At 36.5% G+C, this 20,347-nt stretch overlaps 1 protein-coding gene and 1 long non-coding RNA gene across 9 annotated transcripts; both read left to right on the forward strand.

Moving 5' to 3' along the window:
• Positions 1-2,907: 2,907 nt before the first annotated feature.
• On the forward strand, positions 2,908-11,780 carry LOC130734393 (uncharacterized). Of its 6 annotated transcripts, none has more exons than XR_009017929.1 (7): positions 2,908-3,061; positions 3,886-3,965; positions 4,249-4,548; positions 5,813-5,994; positions 8,798-8,905; positions 9,314-11,331; positions 11,416-11,780. It is a non-coding gene; the product is annotated as an uncharacterized LOC130734393 (long non-coding RNA). The 6 variants fall into 6 exon arrangements; XR_009017930.1 differs by having other exon boundaries at positions 9,338-11,331; XR_009017932.1 differs by lacking the exon at positions 8,798-8,905 and having other exon boundaries at positions 2,909-3,061; positions 9,314-11,163; positions 11,236-11,331.
• A 3,437-nt stretch (positions 11,781-15,217) lies between these two features.
• Positions 15,218-18,006, forward strand: LOC130734395 (uncharacterized). 3 transcript variants are annotated; one of them, XM_057586763.1, is made up of 6 exons: positions 15,218-15,249; positions 15,547-16,198; positions 16,284-17,017; positions 17,113-17,372; positions 17,594-17,747; positions 17,822-18,006. In XM_057586763.1, exons 3-5 carry the CDS (start codon positions 16,442-16,444, stop codon positions 17,598-17,600), a joined length of 843 nt encoding a protein of 280 aa, XP_057442746.1. In that variant the 5' UTR covers positions 15,218-15,249; positions 15,547-16,198; positions 16,284-16,441; the 3' UTR covers positions 17,601-17,747; positions 17,822-18,006. The 3 variants fall into 3 exon arrangements, with proteins under 3 accessions (XP_057442746.1, XP_057442745.1, XP_057442748.1); XM_057586762.1 differs by lacking the exon at positions 15,218-15,249 and having other exon boundaries at positions 15,486-16,198; XM_057586765.1 differs by lacking the exons at positions 15,218-15,249; positions 15,547-16,198 and having other exon boundaries at positions 16,205-17,017.
• The last annotated feature ends 2,341 nt before the right edge of the window (positions 18,007-20,347 follow it).

The raw sequence follows: 20,347 nt of genomic DNA on the forward strand, positions 1-20,347 counted from the left end.
CAAGCACATTATGGCATTCGAAGATGCAAAGTTTTGCTGAAGCATTTCGTCGAACAGTTGGTGTGTTCCAACTTATATGCTCCTTCTTCTTAATCCACCATGCTCCTCTCTTTCTCGTATCAAACACAAAGAAAAGAATGATGGAATTAATTTCAAACCATTGATAATCGGAGCACAAATCTAATGGAAACAAAACTGAAACAGAAAGTAGAAGAAATATTTGAAGGAACAAGGATTGTGCTTGAATGGTCCTGAATCAATTTGGTTTGATTGAACTCATGGGCGAACATGGACGATTTCGACCCAGAGTGGCGGTTGAGAAAGCATGAGCGGTTGCAAACTCCCCTTGCAGTTGAGACAAAATGAGCATTTAAATTCTGGGCGTGACAGTTGAAATTGAATGGACGGTTGCAACTCAAAATGATGGCTTCAATCTTCTACGTGGCGGTTGTGCATTTCCAAAATCGTATGAATTGGGATTTGTTGACGGTTTTGAATCAGGTCCGGAAACAGGGGCGTTCTCCATCTTGATTTTCAAGCCCAAATTGTGATCCTCCAACCTTCAATCCACTTGACCTCTGTCCTTTGTGAAGTTTGGGAACTGCAACATTGAAAAAGGATTGAAAGAAAAAGAGCATGGACGATGGTAAAGGCGAACCACTTTGTTCATCCCTTCCACCGCCCACAAAACGCATCGCCCGCGAGCACCAAGGAGTTTCGCCGCCTCCGTTCACGTCCTGGCATCGATCCGAAACTTTTCTCCCTTGTCGCCGTTTTCTCTTCTCTGCTTCTTCACGTTTCCTCAATCTGTTTCTGATGTTCTATGCAACCATCTTTTGAAACTGACATTTTTACATAAATTGATTGCATGGCTTCCCCTTCAATTTCGTTCGCCCTCCTCTCTCAGGAGTAGAAATCACATAGCCTCTTGTTCGTGGTAGTGGGGATTTGTTTTACAGAGTCCCCACAGACGGCGCCAATGTTCCGGTATGGAACTATCGAGCAAGGGCTAACCAGTTTGAGAGCGATAGAGAATGAACGAAACTAGAAAAATGCCTGAAAAATTAGATCCCCACCGCTTGGGTGGTGTCTGATATTTATAGATTGAGTTTCGGTCCGCCCGGACCATGGGTTGCGTGACCCATATTTACATTAGGCTGATAAGCCCAACTAATCAATAAGCCCATATCAGACCACCACCCCACCAATTTTGTTTTAAGAAAACTAACTACTATTTGTGAAAGAAACACCATTTCTATGTATATTTAAATTTATATTAAACAGTACTGAACGCAAGCTTCCACCCCTAGCATTAAAACGTAACCATAATCTCCTACTTATGAACAGGGGCGGAGCTATGTGTAGGTGAGGGGGTTGGTTCAGATGAACCCCCTGAACAAAAAAAATTGCACATAATTTCCTATATAATTTTTTTTAATCCCCTAAAATTTTTAAATTATACTAGTAGACTAAGTTTTGCACCTATTTGCCCCAAAAATCCACCTATTTGCACAACTATGACTTGCATAATTTTTCATGTATAAACATATTAAAATTGTTTTTAATTATATTTTTACCGATGTGTTCATTTGAAAATTTTGAACCCCCTGACCTCAGGGTCCTGGATCCGCCACTGCTTATGAAGGCAGCTGTAAACTTCCACATGCGTTAATGATGCCACCTTATTCATAAAGCTGATAATAACACTTAATAACATCATTATTGCGCCATGAAATCATCACTTGAAACCCCAATAAACCAAGCGGCAAGGTGAGCCTTTATAGAGGGCTCTAACCTAACTTCTAGGGCATCTTCACTCATTACGAATTAAGTATTCCAACCTACCTCCAAAATTCGAAGAAAACATTTTTGTTTTCAAATTTCATTTGAAAATTAAAAGCTGAAAACTCATAAGGTAGTCTATAAATTTTAAAAATAGTTTCCCAATCTCTTTTTTGTCGCTTACCTACACTTATTAGAGATAAAATAAAGATTGGTGTACACACAAAGCGTGTAGACCACTAGAGAGAGATAAAACAAATATGAGAGATAATTTTTTATTTTTGATAGACAAATGTTAGTTGTCAGTAATGTTAAAATGTTAGTCCTCACCTTTTACCCTCTCAAACCCTTATGCTTTGTTTGGTAGAGTAGAGAGAGATAGAGAAGAGAGAGTAGAGAAGAGAGAAGTTGAGTAGAGAGAAATAGGTGAGAAATAGAGTAAATTTAGAGGTTGTTTGGTAGGGTAGAGATAAATGAGAGAGAGAGATGTGAAATAATGAGATGGAAGAAAGAGAAAATATAACATTTAATTAAAAAAATATTTTTTTACAAAAAGGTGTCAGAATGCATATAGTGGCGGTTCAAAACCGCACTAAATGCTAGGAAAAGGACAAAAAAAATTACAGTGGCGGTTCAAAACCGCCACTAAATGCACTGGAATAAAAAAAAAAAAGCACCTCCGCCAGAGTCTCTTCGCAAAACGCGAAGAGATAAAAAAGTGGGTTTTTCCCACCCTCAATCTCTCTCTCACCTCAATCTCTCTTCCATCAAACAAGGTAACTTCCCCCATCCTCCCTCTATCTCTCTTCCTCTCATCTCACTCTACCCTAACTCTCTCCTACCAAACAAGGCCTTAAGGGTCAACAATGATTCATAGACCAACAAATAGTGTCGAGGCATAGACATCTTGGGACTTTTTTTCTCTTTATATCTCATTCTTCCAACCACATTACATCATATATCACATTTATCATTTATCTCTCATTTATCTTTTTGTCATACCAAACAATCTCTAAATCTACTCTATTTCTCACCTATTTCTCTCTACTCAACTTCTCTCTTCTCTACTCTCTCTTCTCTATCTCTCTCTACTCTACCAAACAAAGCATAAACGTTCTCTATTCTAATTCATTAAGAAACAATTTCAGCACTTACTTTCATTCTCCCGCGCGCTCTTCACTGGGTTTTTAGGTTTGAGGAGTCTAGCTCTTCCAAGCTCTTCCTCTGGGTTTCACGAAAAGCTGAGTTCTGTTTTCTCCAGCCACCGCACATTGTTAAGGTATGTGGATTTTACTGTTTGTGAGCTCCTAATCGGTGAAGCATGCTCGCTTAAGAAGGGTCCACCCTGTCCAGCGCCAAATTCAGCGGCGCGTTCCTTGGGAGTCTGGGACGTCGTCGTTTGGCGGTGGATTCGGGATTATTGCGCTGCAAGTGGTGCATGCAAGTTGTTCCAGGGTGTAGCTTGTTTTACAGGACTCAAATGTGTCTGTCTCAGGCTATCGCTTAGGTTTCTAAAGCCTCTTAACGAAAGCTCAAATTCCATTGTTTTCTATTTCTGAATAGGATTGTTGTTTGTCCTTATAGTTTTGAATTCACGAATTCAAGTGTGAATTGTAGTCTCGCATCGGTTAAGGATGAGTATTGTGAAGACCTTATAAAAGAGATGTGGCCCATACACCACCCATTTGAGTAAAGATGTGGCGTCGAGTTCTATGTGTCTTGTTTCCTTAACTCATGGGCTCCCCTATCTCCCACAATAAGTGGTACCAGAGCTGATGATTGGTTTGACCGTGATGATGGCTCCTTGTATTGAAAGTCTTCCTAGTAGTGTGGCGAACAACATGTCTCGTTGGCACGGTGAAGTGAACGAAATTCAAGTGTGTGTTAGAGTCTCACATTGGTTAAAAATGAGTTAGTGAATGTTTTATAAGAGATGTGACCCATATACCAAGCTTTAAGGTTTTGGGTACCGTTGTGACGTCGGGTTCTCTTGGTGTCTTGTTTCCTTGGTTCATGGGCTTCCCCGGTTTCTCCAACAAGAATTCAGTTCTTTTCTGTTTGCAAAACCACTATTGTTTTTCCTAAATAGATTTTTTTTTGTAGAGACACTGCACAAAAACCTGATTTGTTGAGGAGGAAGTTAAACAGATTCTACAAGTCATTGCATCCACTTGCAAGTTCTGGTACGTGATTTTGTTCTTATGCTTTGTGCTTATAATGTTTGTGTATTCTCTCCACAACTTTCTGACTGGAGGCCCATGTTTATTGGGAGAAATGCAATATGGAGAAGGAAATTATGTTTTTAAGTTGCCATTTTCATTTTAAGCAAGTTCCTTTAACTGCTTCTCTTATTTCCTATAATGGAAGCTGTGTAGCATTATAAATATATACTTGTAATTGTAAAATATTGTCTATAGCTTATTTTATGACTTTCCTCTCATGACTTGTCTGGGCATAATATGCCAGCTTGTTTTGTTGCTTCTGGCAGGATAGTTTCTGGTACCACCATTCTGAGCCAAGTTATGTAATGCTAGTTTACTGGATTCCTAAAACAGGCTGCACAATTCCTTCAAATGCTTCTCATCGTGTAACAGTTGCTGCTATTGTCTTAAATGATAAGAAAGAGGTTTGAAGTTAAATAAGATCAAAGACATCTTATCTCCAAAAAAAATTATAATTTGGTTAGAAACACAGAACATGGCTTTGTACTTGGAGTGTGAGGAGACTTTCACAGCAGCTATTAGAGAAGTGAAAGAAGAGACAAAAGTAAGTATATCTGTACAACTTTGCATTCCCATGTGTTGTAGAATACCAGTATTAGAAGCTATGATCATCCAAGTTCTTTTTAAAAAGCAAAATTGTATGCCCTACCCAATCCAATGGATTTCTGTGTTTGATGATCCTAGTTCGTTTTTAGATTTAAGAATTTGTTTTCCAATGTTTGACAATGTGGACTGGATTTGGATGCTTTACTTTCATGGGCAGCTTCAAATGAAGGTCTTGTTGTGAATACATTTCTCACTGTTTGTTTTTTCTTCAAGTTTCCTACAATTTAATTGAACACTCTTTTTAGTTGCTAACTCAATCTTTCTTTTGGAAGAGTACCATGGAAAGGAAAGGACAATATTCTATGGACCCCACTGATATTTTAAAAAAGAAAGAAAACTAGAACCGCATAGCATCCAACTTAGCCAACCCACTATACTAACCTCAGATTGTAATATCTGTGATATATGATCCTATCATCAATCTTATTAAAATGGCTAAGGTGGCTTTAGTGTACTGGTTTATGGTCTATACAACTGATGCCTATCTATGTGCTTTGCTTCCGCTAGAACATCATGGCATGAAAAGTATTCTCTATGCTACTTAAGCAGAGAAACTGATGTAAAAACGAGTTGAGAAATGCTAGCAACACACTCTTTTGAACACACTTTAACGTGATTGGTTTAATTTTTAAAAACTGAACACATTTTTTAATAAGAGAAAGAAATATCTTGACTATTTTGTAAATAGACCAATCATAGAGAGTGTGTTCAAAAGAATTTGTTGTTAGCACTCCTCAAACGTGTTTGAATAATTTAATGACTTAATCATCCACAAGTAAATCAGAGACTAAATTTCCAGCTAGACATATTTTCTGGGTTGATAATTATATTGCCATTTTATTCTTCAGTTTTTTTAAGAAGAGATATGTGGTTCATTTAAAAAAGAAAACATTAAACTTGTTTGTGATGTTCCTGGGAATGTCCCTGAATAAGCGTTCTTCAACTTGATATAAAAAGTTTCAAGTTATAAGTGGAAGCAAACCATTTTCTTGCTAATTGAAAATTTCGTCATGGAATCACTCCCAAGTACCAAATATTTCCTATTTCATAAACTTGAAAGTTGAATTGTTGGTTATTGAAAGTTTCATCCAGTCCTTGGAATCAGAACTGAATGCAGTTCATTATTATTTTGGTTATTATCAATTATTAGGATGAGGCTGCTGTTTAGTATAAGTAATTTACTCGTGTTTATTGTCATGCAGAGTTTTGAGACTTTGAATCAGCGGGCAGCGGGTGTGGTTCTAGATCCAATAGGTCAGAGAGATAATTTGCTTCTCTTGCAGGGCATAGCAGTCGCTCTTGCTTAGTTCCCTCAAGTGAAAGTGGATGACTAATTCCTGGAGCTACAGTTTGCCAAGTTTGTGCAAGCGTCCTGGAACAACAGGTTAGTTTAGTTTTGTGGGTTACCTCCAAGTTTGTCTCTTACTGAGCTTGTGCAGTGCATTTCTCCAGCTTTCTAGTATCAGTTTAAAACATCATTTTGAGAAGTGGTACAGACTTTACTCTCCCTTTTGATAATCTGATAGAATTAATATCTAATATCTCAGTCATACAAATGGCTTGCTCATGGTTCTGATATGAAGAATTAATCTCCAAGTCCTCGTTCCATAGGCATATTCACCTCTGGAGGTTGAAACAGTTATGTCAATATGTTATACATGAAATTATTTTGTTTATATCTTGCTGTATGTTAGGAGTGGGAAGGGAACTGCTAGAGAATTTAGTTAGTTCAGATATAAGTTAGGAACAAATAGACAAGTTAGTTAGATAGAGGGGGTATCAATTAGATGGAGAAAAGGAGAATCAGGAGAGAAAATAGGAAATGCAGAAAATTGAATAGTTTTGTGAAAGAGGAAACCCTTTTTGAAGGCAATATCCTTGGAGGAGAGTTCTTTCCTTGTACGTAATCTACATGGAGCTTCAGTCTCTTCACTTCCACATGACTGTGCTGGATGTTCTCCATCTTAGATTCAGGGTAAGTGTGTAGGGAAATTATTAGGAAAAGAAAGGTAATGTACAAATGAAGGACTTTTTTACCTTGCTGGTATAAATTTAAAATTTATTTACCAATTTGGTGCAACTTTTAAAATATTTACACAACTAGTGTAAATCGCCACTAGCATCGGCGATATATATATATTTTTTTTCATGTTTTAAAGAAATCGCCAACAGTCGTGGCGATATATATATTTTTCTAGTATCGTCATCGTCATTGGCGTTAACCAAATATTATATATTTAAAACTTTTGAGTATCGCCACTATCATTGACGATTTTTAACTTTTTGAGTATCGCCATTCCTAATGGCGATGTCCTTTTTTCTTTTTTTAACACTTGTTTTTTTTTTTGGAACAATGGTATCTTATTTTCATTTTTGTGCATAGCAATAACAACAATGATAATTACTCACACAACATTACATCATAATAAGCATCATACATACATGTATGTTATTATTATTGGCTGATTTCTCCAGCATTTAGACGGGTGCAAATATATAAACTTCATCATATCCTTTCCCAGCCTTCCCGCAATAAGTGGGACTGTAATTGTAAATAAGATTGTCACGTACTTCTTGAGCAACTGGTCTGTTTATGGATATAATGTTGGACTCAATTCAATAAGCAGTACAAGTGTTAAAAAAAGAAAAAAGGACATCGCCATTAGGAATGAAGATACTCAAAAAATCAAAATCGCCAATGTTAGTGGCGATACTCAAAAGTTTTAAATATATAATATATGGTTAACGCCAATGACTATGGCGATACTAGAAAAATATATATATCGCCACGACTGTTGGCGATTTCTTTAAAACATGAAAAAATATATATATATATATCGCCGATGCTAGTGGCGATTTACACTAGTTGTGTAAATATTTTAAAAGTTGCACTAGATTGGTAAATAAATTTTAAATTTATACCAGCAAGGTAAAAAAGTCCAAATGAAGAACCTAACTCATGGTGAGCATGTGCCGAAACATATAAATGAAATTGGATGTGATACTGCTAGGTAAAGAGTACTTAAAAGTATTTTCTATTGATATTCTTTGATTCTCTCTGGTCTGAAAGCATGTAAGAAACAGGTTGATATGATAACAAAAATGTGTAGTTATTGCTATTATGTATCATTGCCATTGGGTAATACCTAAGACTAAGAGGACACTGATCAAAACTGTCCTTAGGCAACGGTTCCTTATGGGTCCTTTAGGAAAACCTAAGAGAATTGTTTAAAAATATTAGACTATGGTTCCACAATTGTTCTCTTCAGGAAAAGGAAAGCCAAAGAGAACAGTTAAAGAAATAATCTCATAAATCCTTGTTTGCTTTATGTAATGTCTAAGAGAACGTTTTTTAAGTGTTTCCTTTAAGTTGATTAGACTACGATTTCTCCTTGTCATATATGGCAACGACTAGATAATTGTGTGCATAGAGCATACAAAAACCGTTGCACATTGTAAGCACGAGCTACAGTATTATTGTTGCCTTTTATTGCCCAAAATAGTAGGCCTTATAATACCATACATACCAAAGCGTTGCAGAACGATAAGGCATCGTTGTAGAACTAAAATGTTGTAGTGTAAGAGTATGCTTCACTACTACAGAATTGACCTTTTGCCACGCCTCAATTGCCACGGTTATAGGCGGAACCGTGGCAAAAGGTCAGTTACCACGGTTAAACACGGAACCGTGGCTAAAAGAGATAATATTTTATTATATTTTTAGTGCAACCGTGACAATAGGAATTTTGATATGGAAACACCACAATCTGGCTCGTACTCTTCAATTTTTTTCCCTCCCACACACTCCAAATTTTTTCTGAGGAACCCTAACCCTCATCTATTCCCTCTCTTCCTCTCCATCTCGTTCTCACTCCAAGTAGCTAGTCCTCTTCTCCCTCTCGCTTCGCCGTTCGCCGCCACGCCGTCACGCCATCTCCGTTCCGTCACGCCGTCTCCGTTCCGCCACGCTCAGTTCCATTCAAGCTCTCGGGTGAGTTCCCACTCCAATTTTTTTACTATTTTTCTTCCTCCTGGCTCTACTCACTGGCTCTACTCATCTCGTTCTCAGTTCTCACTCCAATTTGTCCGTGAGCCGTGACAATTTACTCTGTCTGTTTTGTTGGTACCGATTGAGTTCTTTGTCTTGCTGACTCTGTCTTTCGTTTTTCTAATCTTCCCCTGTTTAGCTTCTTGTTAGGGGGTCTCCCTCGGAGATTCGCATTCGAGATTGCTCGTGGTTGTCAGAGGAGGAATTCACAAAATGTTTTCAATCTTGTGACCTTGGCCATTTGGAGGTGTGTGACTGTGTTTTGTTCTTTCAATTATTTGATAGCTGCTGCCTGCTGCTGGTGTTTCTTGTCATTTTGGTTCAATTGGATTTCTACCATTTATCCTTATTCATTTTTTTATTGCATGGATCAGTGGACTTTTTTTGTGTTGAATGTTGAATGTTGAATTTCTTGTAGCATCTGAATTTCATGTTGCTTTTTTTCCATTTACATTATGTTTGCAATGTGAGCAAGTTTGACATGGATGTAGAAGCAAAAGGAAAGTGAGAATAGGGCTGGGGATTCTGTTAATTACTAGTTGTTTTTTGTTGCCTTGGAAAAGATCAATTTGTGTGCTTTGTTTGTTTTTTGAATACTTGCTTAGAAGCTTCTTTCCACGTTTTAGTTTTAAAATACTTCACAATCTGAATTCAGGTTATACATTTGCTTGTGGAATAGGTGCTACAACTTGACCAGTGTGGACGATGTATATCTGATTATGCATTACCTGCTACTTTGGCAAAATCACCAAGGTATTTGCCTAGATTAATTAGTCTATCCTTCAGTGGTGCATGCCGTCTTACAGATAGAGGATTGCGTTCACTAGTTTCCTCTACTCCTCAACTTAGATCCATAAATCTAAGCAAATGCGCCCTTCTTTAATGCATGCATTTATCATACTTCCATCAATCCATGTTTACTCATTTACACCTGATTTAGCTAAATTCACTAATATGGTTGGAGATTTATACCACCAGATTCTCTATTTTTTTTATTGACATCTACTGAAGTAATTGCCATCAAATATCAGAATTTCAGTCGCCATCTTGCCATAAATTTGATTCAGCTGGAGGTGTTGTTTTTGCTGATAAGTGTTGTTGTTCTGTTCTTCTTTCTGGCTTGGCTCTGGCGTGAAATTTTTTGCTGCTGTTGGCGTTGAAATTTTTCTTCCTTTGCTTACAGCAGTGGTTCCTCATTGCCTTATTAATAAGACATTCATATTTTCTTTCTTGATAAAATCTTCTTTCTTCTTTTGCTTACAGCAATGGTTCCTTATTAACATTGATAACCTTGTGTGGAAAGTTGGTGCAATCCATTTTAATGAGTACTGAGATGAGTTGTTATCTTGTTATAGCTGAGAATTCATTCATAAATATAGATAGCTGAGTTATATATTTGGACAAGCTTCAACTTCTTTAAAGTTCATGAACTCATGTTAAAATTAGTTTTTTTTTTAGGTGTTCAGGTTATTTTCTCTTTATGTTTTAATTAGCTATTATTATCATTAGTTCATTAGGGGGGAGATGTTTGATTCAGAGGAGATGTACAAGTGAAGTGAATATACAATGCTTATATTCACTTCATTTTGTCATCCAAGGGTAATGTTGTTGAATTGGTTTTTTCTCTCTTTACTTTAACTATCATGGATTTTTTTTAGAACATGTATAACTTCAAAGACCTTTTCAGCAGAAGCTGACTAGATCTTTATGTAGGCAGAGGAGACTGGGAACCAAGTATATCTCTTCTTGGGAGACTGTCTCAATTCATTTTAGCATTATCCAGTCAAGAATTTCTGGTATAATTGATCTACAAGTTTGCCATGTAGCCCCTTCAACTGAATTTTTCTTTGTTTCATTTAGTGTCAGCATTAACCTGATATACTATTTGGATTTGAACTTCTCTAAATTTTCTACATCATATTAATCTTTATGTGGTCAGATTGTCATTTTAGCCGTTGAGTTAGTTAATTTGGAGCATAAGTGGGTTTTTTCTTTCCTATACATTTGATAAATAAAGGTAATTTTTTTAGTCAATCTTTTGTTTAATGGGGGTATGGGTATCTAAATGCTGTATTCTACCGACATTGAGAGCAGATGCTAACCTTGATTCTCGTATATTTGATGTTTTGGCCCTTCTAGAGTGTTATTTCGCACGGTAAGTTACTATAAATATTGGTTCTGTAAACTGATGAGGCAGCTTGTGTCCTTTACTTGGTGATGTATTACCCCTTGGCCAATCTAAGTTGTAGTTTTAGTATATTTAGCAAAAACAGACCGAAACAGACCGTGGCAATAGGCTGTTTTTTCCCAGTTTTATGTTGCTGCTGGCATTATTTTGATGTTGCTGATGACCTTATTTTGATGTTGCTGATGTGTTATTTTGTGCTGCTCTGTGCCTTGATTATTGCTTTTGGCTCTGTTGAATAGATTTATTCAAAGTTGTAGATTGAAGAGCCAAACTGGTTTCCACTGACTTAGAGGACCAATCTGATTCTAAATATCCAGGTTTCACTCTTTCCTCTACACCCTACTTTTTTTAGCAGTTAACTCATATAAATTTATGTTTGTTTTTTGTAGTGCCCTGCTCAAACTAATGAAATAGATTGTGGGTACTATGTACTAAGCTTTCTAAAGGAGATAATTGCGCACAAAAAATCTACAATTCCACAAGCGGTATGGAACTTTGACTAACTTTCTTGATTTTTCCTATTTTTTAGTGTGACTCTAAATTTTTTTACTTTTACCATCATTTTGCAGTACTTCTCTGATTGTCAATTTGGCTTCTACGATGAGTATCAACTAAATGAAATTGAAGAAGAGTGGGCTACTTATGTGTTAAAGAATTTTGCCTAGTGTGGACCGCCAAGCTTTGGTGATTTCAAGTAGTGGCCGGGGGTTTGTCAAGCTGCTGTTTTTTCATCAATAAAAGAGGCTGATGATGAGTCAACCTCATTGTTGTTTGTTGTTGTTCCAGCTGCATGTTTTGTCATTCTTTTAACTCATGTAGCTTATTTGGTTTAAGTTCTTGAGAGAGTGTGTTCTCAACAACAATTAGTATTTTTAGACAAATTTGTTAAGTGACATGGGTTTAGTATTGTTTTGTTGTTGGCACATTTGAGTAATTATCTTCTAGAATATGTTAATGTTATTTTGAACATGAGATTTTATGTAATTTATTTCTTAAAAAATGTACTGCAATTTATGCATAGAACAGGTCAAATTAAAAAAAAATCTGGATGTTGCAATTTCCCAGACCAGGTGAACCACATATTGCCACGATTATAACCGTGGCAATAGAGTCTACATATTGCCACGGTTAGGCACTGGACTGTGGCAATAAGGTCTCTATTGCCACGGTTAAGCGCGTAGCCGTGGCCATATGTGTACCCTACTGCCACGGTTAAGTACGTAACCGTGGCCATATGTGGACTCTATTGCCACGGTTACACTTGATGACCTGTGGCAATAGATCAATTGCCACGCTCGCTATCGCCACGGTTAAACCGTGGCTAAATGGCGTGCGGAACCGTGACGAAAAGCCTTTTCTGTAGTAGTGCTTATAGTAGCCACATAGAGTAGGTGGTGTAGGAGGCACCAGCCAGGGGTGGAGGCATGAATTTCAGAAAGGGGACTAAGATCTAAAGGAATATAATTTGTAGGAAAATTTCAATTCTTATCAAATAAAAAATGTGTCAAAAAAAACATAGGTATTTTGGTGAGAACAAAAAATTAGTTTGAGTGCAAGAGATATTTTATGTAAGCATAAGAAATATAAGATTAGTTTGAGTGCAAAAGATCCAACCGACTCATAAGTATTTGGTGAGAACAAAAAATCATAATCAACAAAAAGACTACAGCTGCGTGTCCCCTCTCAAAATTAGAAAGTAGAAAAAGTAGCACACCATAAGAACTTCAAAATATCTCTTCCGCACCAAAAGATTATTAGCACAAAAGTCTCTCTATCTTGTAGAGAAAGATGAAACCTGCAAAGTGTAAACAATTTATTAAGATACATTCATAGTTAATATTGTCAAACATATAGTAAAATCAAACATATACCTTCACACTTGAAGACTCAAGTTGTGCTCGTCGTTGTTTCATAGAGTAAAAATCATCAATTATCATATCACTGGTATATTTTTCAGCAATTTCCTTTTCAATATAAACAAGCATGTAATCAGTGAGAAAATTATCTTTCATCTTGTTGCGCAACCTTTTTTTTTATAACTTTCATAGTTGAAAATGCACGTTCAGTGGTTGCTGTTGATAGAGGAAGAATCAAAACAAGTCTTAACAATTAAAGAATAGACAATTGATTTTTGAGTCTGAACTAACTTTTGACACAATTCACCAATAGTGGACAAATTCTGAAAGTTGACATCTTTGAGCACATCAAATTCATAATGTTGCCATTCATATTCTACTTGAATCTTTTCTTGGCCAGAAAAATCCAAAGGATAGAATTTCTCAATAAGACTGCAAATATGCCCAACATTAAATGATTTGAATGAATCCTTTGGATTTAAAGCTGTGTTCAATTTATTGCTTGCGAAAATAAGGTTTTTGAAAATCCTATTTTCGCAAGCGACTAAGCTTCTTAAATTGAGCACAAATTTAAAGTTGGACATATCTGCAGTCTTATTGAGAAATTGTATTCTTCGGATTTTTCTGGCCAAGAAAATATTCAATTAGAATATGATAACATTACGAATTTGATGTGCTCAAAGATGTCAACTTTCAGAATTTGTCCACTATTAGTGAATTGTGTCAAAAATTAGTTGATTGAAAAATCAATTGTCTATCCTTTACTTGATAGATTGTTACGACTTGTATTGACTCTTCCTGTATCAACAGCAACCACTGAACGTGCTTTTTCAGCTATTAAAGTTATAAAAACAAGGTTGCACAACAAGATGAAAGATGTTTTCTCACTTATTACATGCTTGTTTATATTGAAAAGGAAATTGCTGAAAAATATACCAGTGATATGATAAATGATGATTTTTACTCTATGAAACAACGACGAGCACAACTTGAGCCTTCAAGTGTGAAGGTATATGTTTGACAATATTAACTATGAATGTATCTTAATAAATTGTTTATACTTTGCAGGTTTCATCTTTATCTACAAGATAGATGAACTTTTGTGCTGATAATTTTTTGGTGCGGAGGAGATAGTTTGTGGTTCTTACGGTGTCCTACTTTTTCTTTTCGAGAGGGCACACACAGCTGTAGTCTTTTGGTTGATTATGATTTTTTGTTCTCACCAAAATACTTATGAGTCGGTTAGTATCTCTTGCACTCAAACTAATCTTATATAAAATATCTTTTGCACTAAAACTAATTTTTTGTTCTCACCAAAATACCTATGTTGTTTTTGGCACATTCATTATTTGATAAGAGTTGAAATTTTCCTACAAATTATATTCCTTTAGATCTTAGTCCCCTTATGAAATTCCTGTCTACACCCCTGACAACAGGGACCAAGAAAACAGCAGCGAACCCAGCAGCAGGGACAAGAGCATCTTTGCCCCAGGTTCGCCAACATGCTTCTTCCAAGGACTGGTAAGAACTGTGCTCAAATTATTTTTTTGTTGAGAAATTCCATAAACACAGGGGTGATTAAGTAGGGGGGAAGTCACCTCTGTGGCATTGGCACCAGCCCAACAAGATCAGAGGGTAGATGTTGAGTTGGACGTGCGGCATGCTGAGCACACTCTCCCACTTCCCAGCCTAGTGACACTGCTTCACTTGTCACTTGGTTGGACATATGGATGGGGGATATTCATGTAGACATCACCGCTGCTGAGGAGCGTAGTGAGACGCGATTGCAAAGACTAGAGCACTAGACATATAAAATGTAGATATAGATATATGATTTGGTTATGCTTCAACTTCATGCTCAACAAATATAGATACTTCAGAACGGTTAGCAATGTCATATGTAGCCAAGTCCAAAGCATCATAATCATTAAAAAACCTCGGTGTACTAGTTCTTACTTCTTAGACGAATCCTCAGTTTTGTTCTCCACCATAATTTGAACTTTCCCTCATAAATTATGTCTTTCACCAAATCAACATCTTAAAAAAAAATCCATGTCCAACCCATGAAATGCATGAACCTCACCTCCCATGTAATGCATACCGGGCCCATTCACAAATATGAGCCCAAGTGATTCACTGCCGTAGAATTATTCATCCTGCAATGACGATGTAAAAAATATTATGACATGCCTTAAACATACAATTCCCACAAAATATAACCTTGTAATTTGAACAAAAGTAAACCAAAACACTTAATGATAAAAAAAAAAGATTAGAAGGGGAGAGGACGTGTACCTGCTACAAAACTGCCAATGACCTTTAAAAATGAAGAACAAGTGGCGAGTCAGGGTTCAGCACCACAATGAAGCTTCACACTTGGTGGAACAACAGGGAAATGCTTCAGATTTTGTTAGTAACATCAATGGAGTTCAATGCCCAAAAATAGGGACTCTCTTAAGCTTTGAACTTTTATTTTGAATTAGAACATGGAGGGATGAAGGGGAAAATTAGGTTGGTCCCTTCTGTGGTGCCTCCTCCCAGGCGCAGGTATGGTGCCTCTGCCTATTTGGACCAGTAAGAATGTGGCATGTATTAAATGAGTTGACTTTTCTTTTTTTCTGAAATGAATTAAAATAATAGGAAATGATTTTCATAAAATATGGTTTTATAAAAATAAAATATTTATTAATTTGCTAACAGGTCCCTCAGTTAATTAGTTACCACAGTAAAAGTAATACCCTCATTTGAATTGATGTGACTATTGATGTTCCCTCTGTTTTGATAACTAATACACTTCAATATTTTCATCATTTCTCAACACCATCTTCATCCTTCCCAAAGCAGAACATTCCAGAGAAAGAGAAGTGTGAGAGACTGAGTGGCGGAGACGACGAGAGTGATCGACGGTGGAACGGCGGTGGAACGCGACGACGAGGACCGACGGTGGAACGCGACGACGTGAGAGAAGAAGGCGCCAGCGACCTACGATATGTTCTTCATCTTTTCTTTTCGTAGTTTTGATCTTCAAGTATTCTCTTCTGGGGTTTGGATCTTAATGAAAGAATGGTTTTTTTCTCAGGGTTTGTGTTCTGATATCGTTCTCATATCTTTGTCTGAGTTAAAGTTTTGATGTTTTGATGTTTACGGTTATTTTTCATAACTTGTAATTACAATTATTCCGAATAGGCTGTAGATTTGAAAACCAACCTTGTATATCACATGCATGTCATTCCCCTTTCTTTGTCTGCATTAAAGGTTTGATTTTTATGTTATTTATGGTTTGTAGATTTGTTATGGAACCTTGTTTATCACATGAGTGTTCTTTTTTTGGTGGGATTGAACCATATTTTTATGTTGATATTGAATTTTAAACGTCTGGGTTCACATTCTTAATCTGTGCTTTGAACTGATTATTTGTGTTTTTGAAGAGATGAGTCAAACAAGTGCTTATGGCCCTTACACACCTGGTTTCAATACTGTGATAAAGTTAAACCTGGTAATTTTTAGCTCCTTCCATTTGTGTTGGTATAGTTATATGGTTTAAACATCAATTTTAATAAGTTTTATTGGAAAAACATTAGGATGACGTGGAAGTTCCAGTAGAGTTTATTGCACAATACAAATCTATGCTGGGAAATCATGTTGTGGTTAGGGATCCTGTAGGGGGGAGTTCACCTTTCAGTTGGTTGTGGGTAATAATGGAGGTTTGCTCATTGATGCTGTGGTCAAGTTTGTAAAAATGTATGATTTGAAAAGAAATCATTGGGCAGATTTCTCCTATTGTGGAAAGAACAAGTTTTCTATCAGGATATTTGATAGACTGATGAATCAAATAAGCTATGGTGCTGGCCCTTCTGTAAGGCAACCTGATGTTGGGAGTTCAGGTAAGAATGGTGAAGAGGTGGTTGTGTCTGATGTTGGTGATAAGGATGAAGTTGGTGGGGAAGTTCCAGTGGATGATGTCGGTGGTAAGGTTGAAGTTGGTGGGGAAGTTTCAGTTCCAGTGGCTGATGTTGGTGATAAGGATGAAGATGGTGTGGAAGTTCCAGTTCCAGTGGCTGATGTTGGTGGGGAGATACCATTAGCTGATGTTGGTGGGCAGTTTATGGATGTGGATAACATTGAAGAGAATGATGTAATTATGATATCAAGTGATGATGAGGAGGATGATGGAATTGTGCAATTAAGTGATGAGGAGGAGGATGATGGAATTATGCAATTGAGTGATGGAGAGGAGGATGATGGTGTGGAGAGGGTTATTCATAATTTTGATAAGGTCATTAGCAGCTCTGATTCTGGTGGAGGCCAGACAATGGTAAGTACTTGTTTTTAAATTGTAGTGCTACTTGTTTTTAAAATTTCGTTTGCTGTATGTGATATCTAATACAATGTTTATTTTTTTATTTTCAGGCATTGCCTAAGTTGTATGTGGTGAATCATATTAGGGCAAACTGGGAGAATATCGTTCTACAAACCCCTAGGGGTAGAACTTATAGTTGTCTGCTGAAAAGAAGGAATCCAAGGAAGATTGATACTCCAATCCACATTGCAAAGGATTGGTATCAATATGTGAAGGATCATGAGTTGAAGTATAGGGATGTTGTGCACTTTCGGCCAGTTAGCACTCACAACAATTTGGTTAATGTTACCATTACCCGTGGGCAGCCGTAGTGAGTTTGATGTTTTGTTGATTTCCTATTAATGTTTTCAGTTTGGACCTTGTATGTTTTGCCTTTGTTTTGTGCAACTTTTGGACTGGCTTGATGCCCCTGGCTTGTTAGACCTTTTTGGATATGTTTTGTGCAACTTGGTGTTTTATGGATATTAGTTAATCAATGACTTTATATGTTATTAAGGTTTCAATTATTTACTTATTAGTATATTTCTGTAGTGTATAATATATGGCATCTCAATCATTCTCTTCGACACAAAGAAGAAATGGGATTGCTGATGGAAGGCTCTGTACTTGCGGCCTTACCCCAGCCCTAAAGACTTCATGGTCCAGTAGTAATTATGGACGAAGATATTTTCAATGTCCTTTGAAGGTAAACAGGGAGTTTTTGTTATGTATTCAGTTGACAACAAGGAATATATAACTTATGAACTTAAATATACGCAGGCTTGTGGGTATTATGATTGGCTTGATCCCCCTGTGCATGGGCAAGTTGTTGAAGCCCCCATGACTGCTGCTGTGACTCCTGGTCAAGTTGATGATTGCTTTGAAGGATTAAAGAGGGCAGAAGCTTTGATCTCTGACTACAAGAGAAGGGAACAAATGTATTTCATTGTTGTTGTTGTCTCTTTGGTAGTTGTTGTGCTACTTATTTTGTTTAAGTGATTTACACAAGCTTTGGATATGTAAAACTGTTTTTGAGAAGTGGTCACATGTATGTGTACTCTTTTTGAATTATTAACTCTTTTATGAGAAGTGCTCACATGAGTCCTCTTTTTAAACTTATCTAAATTTACATTTTTTAGTATACATAATAATTTAATGAAACTGTGTAAGTAGATGATGAGAAACCTCCCAAGATGACTATGATAAAACTATGTAAGTAGATGATGAGAAACCTCCAAAAATGACTATAATAAAACTATGACAAAAGAGCATACAAAAGAACCAAGAACATTTGCTATATTAAGTGAAAACTGGTCCAAATAAAATAGTGAGTAAGTAGTGCTCTTGTCAAACTTGACTATGATTTACTATGTCAAAAGATGTTACTATCGCTATGAAACATGTTTTCAACTGTTTTTAAGTGAAAATGGGTCCAAATAAGGTTGCTCTTGTCTAAGTTAGGTTGATCTTTCTATTGCTATGAATCATGTTTCTATTTTCAATAGAAAATGGTCCAAATATATAACTAAGTTGCGCTCTTGTGTTCTTGTTTAAGCTATAGCTATTATTGCATTTGAAGAAAACATGATCTAATAAACATGATATAAGACAACCAACGCATAAAAATTTATAAAAGGGTTTTTTGGCAACTAGTGCCTTAACCTGATGAACAAAATTTGGCAACTACAAGTGCCCTGAAAAAGGATTCAATGCGTCCACGCTTGCGCATACACAAAGATAAAGCACGGAATAAAAAATATAGATTGTGTCTAACAATAACCAAGATTACAAAATCAGCAAGTCTTTGGCACCCCTTTCTTCTTGTTTCCAGCTTCTGATATCCTGTTGTAGTACACCAATGATTTTGATAGCATAACTCCTTGAAGCAAATTATGTGAATGGAGAACAAGGTCCACAGCAAGTTTCAATCTTGTGAAGTTATCAACCTCTATCTTGTATCCATTTATCCCCATCTGGTTCATCCAAGTTGCAACAAAAACTCCACAGTCGTTTCTGCATGACAGAAAACAATTTTCAATCAGTAAGTTACATGGTTTCAAAAGTATAAAAGAATTAAATTGTTATATGTAACTTACGAATCTTTCTTTTGAACCATAAGCCCTTCTGGGATAACCATTTTGAATTCAGACACAATAGGCTTAGGGCTATCATCGATGAGATAAAATGACTGGTCTTGCAGAAGTTCTTCCAAATAAATACACTACGAGCAACAAGTTTTCTCTTAGTAACAAAATTAATAACACAAATCATGTAATCAAAAAAGTAAATTCATTATAAGGTTATACCAGTAGTTTGGTACGCCTAATTCTGGCAAGCATCCTGCCTTCTTCCGGATAGCTGTCGAGATACACTACTTGCTCATTCTTAAAGTCCAGGACTATAAGGTACCAGTGCTTATAGTCGTCGTTAACAGGAATAAATATCTGGCAGAAAGCAACCATGTAGATAAAGCTCAAACAAGCTACATTTTGAATGAAATGATATGTTACACAATTATTGAGTTACCTTTTCAAGAAGGTCTACTTTCCCCATGAAATTTGCCTTAATTAAAATCTTCATAGAATTAGGGTTTGTAGTCCATGACAAAATAGCTTGCTACAGTGGAAAAGAACAGCTTCAGTGAACTTTATATTTCATTTCTATTAAACAGAACTTGCCATTAAGAATGAGCAGATGATATTACCGAAACATTTGTTGGGAAAAACCATATGGGTGGATTTTGATTAAAAGACCTCTCCTTCTTGGTCAACAAGCAAGATAGCAAGTTAAGCAAATCCGTCACCAACTCTCCTTTTGGTTTCAGGCACTGCAGCACACCACGGGTTCCATCCGAGAAAGGGATTTCAGGCTTCACCAAGGCCTCTTTCCTGCCATGAACATAACATGCATATTAAATTAGCTCTTCTACTGAGTATCAAAAAATAATTTAACTACGTAAATAAAAACTCAGACATTTTACCAAGCCATGTCATCTTTATTGGCCTTCTTAAAGATATAAGATGCCACAGCCGTCTCAGCATAAGATAGTTGGAATGTGTTCTCATTCTTGAATATCTTGTTCAGGAACTACAAGATACACATGTATGACAGTCAATTTAACAAGTAAAGTTCTTAATTAATGGGTCAAAATTTTAAAACTTACCGGTGGAACATAATGAGGGGTAACTATTTTCAGGTTTTTGGGGGATTGAAAGTCAGCATTGGTAATTTGGTTTCCTGGATTTGTGTCCTGTGACGTAACAGGTGGGCTGAAAAGCTTCCTAACAAGTGAACTGTGATTTTCTG

Source organism: Lotus japonicus, chromosome 1 (assembly GCF_012489685.1).
Source record: "Lotus japonicus ecotype B-129 chromosome 1, LjGifu_v1.2".
NCBI lineage: Eukaryota > Viridiplantae > Streptophyta > Magnoliopsida > Fabales > Fabaceae > Lotus > Lotus japonicus.

Bases quoted from the DNA above. Each gene is read 5' to 3' on its own strand.
- LOC130734395 (XM_057586763.1), top strand. From the start codon at position 16,442: ATGTATGATTTGAAAAGAAATCATTGGGCAGATTTCTCCTATTGTGGA. The intron at 17,018-17,112 runs GTAAGTACTTGT...TTTTATTTTCAG, and splicing joins CTGGTGGAGGCCAGACAATG to GCATTGCCTAAGTTGTATGT.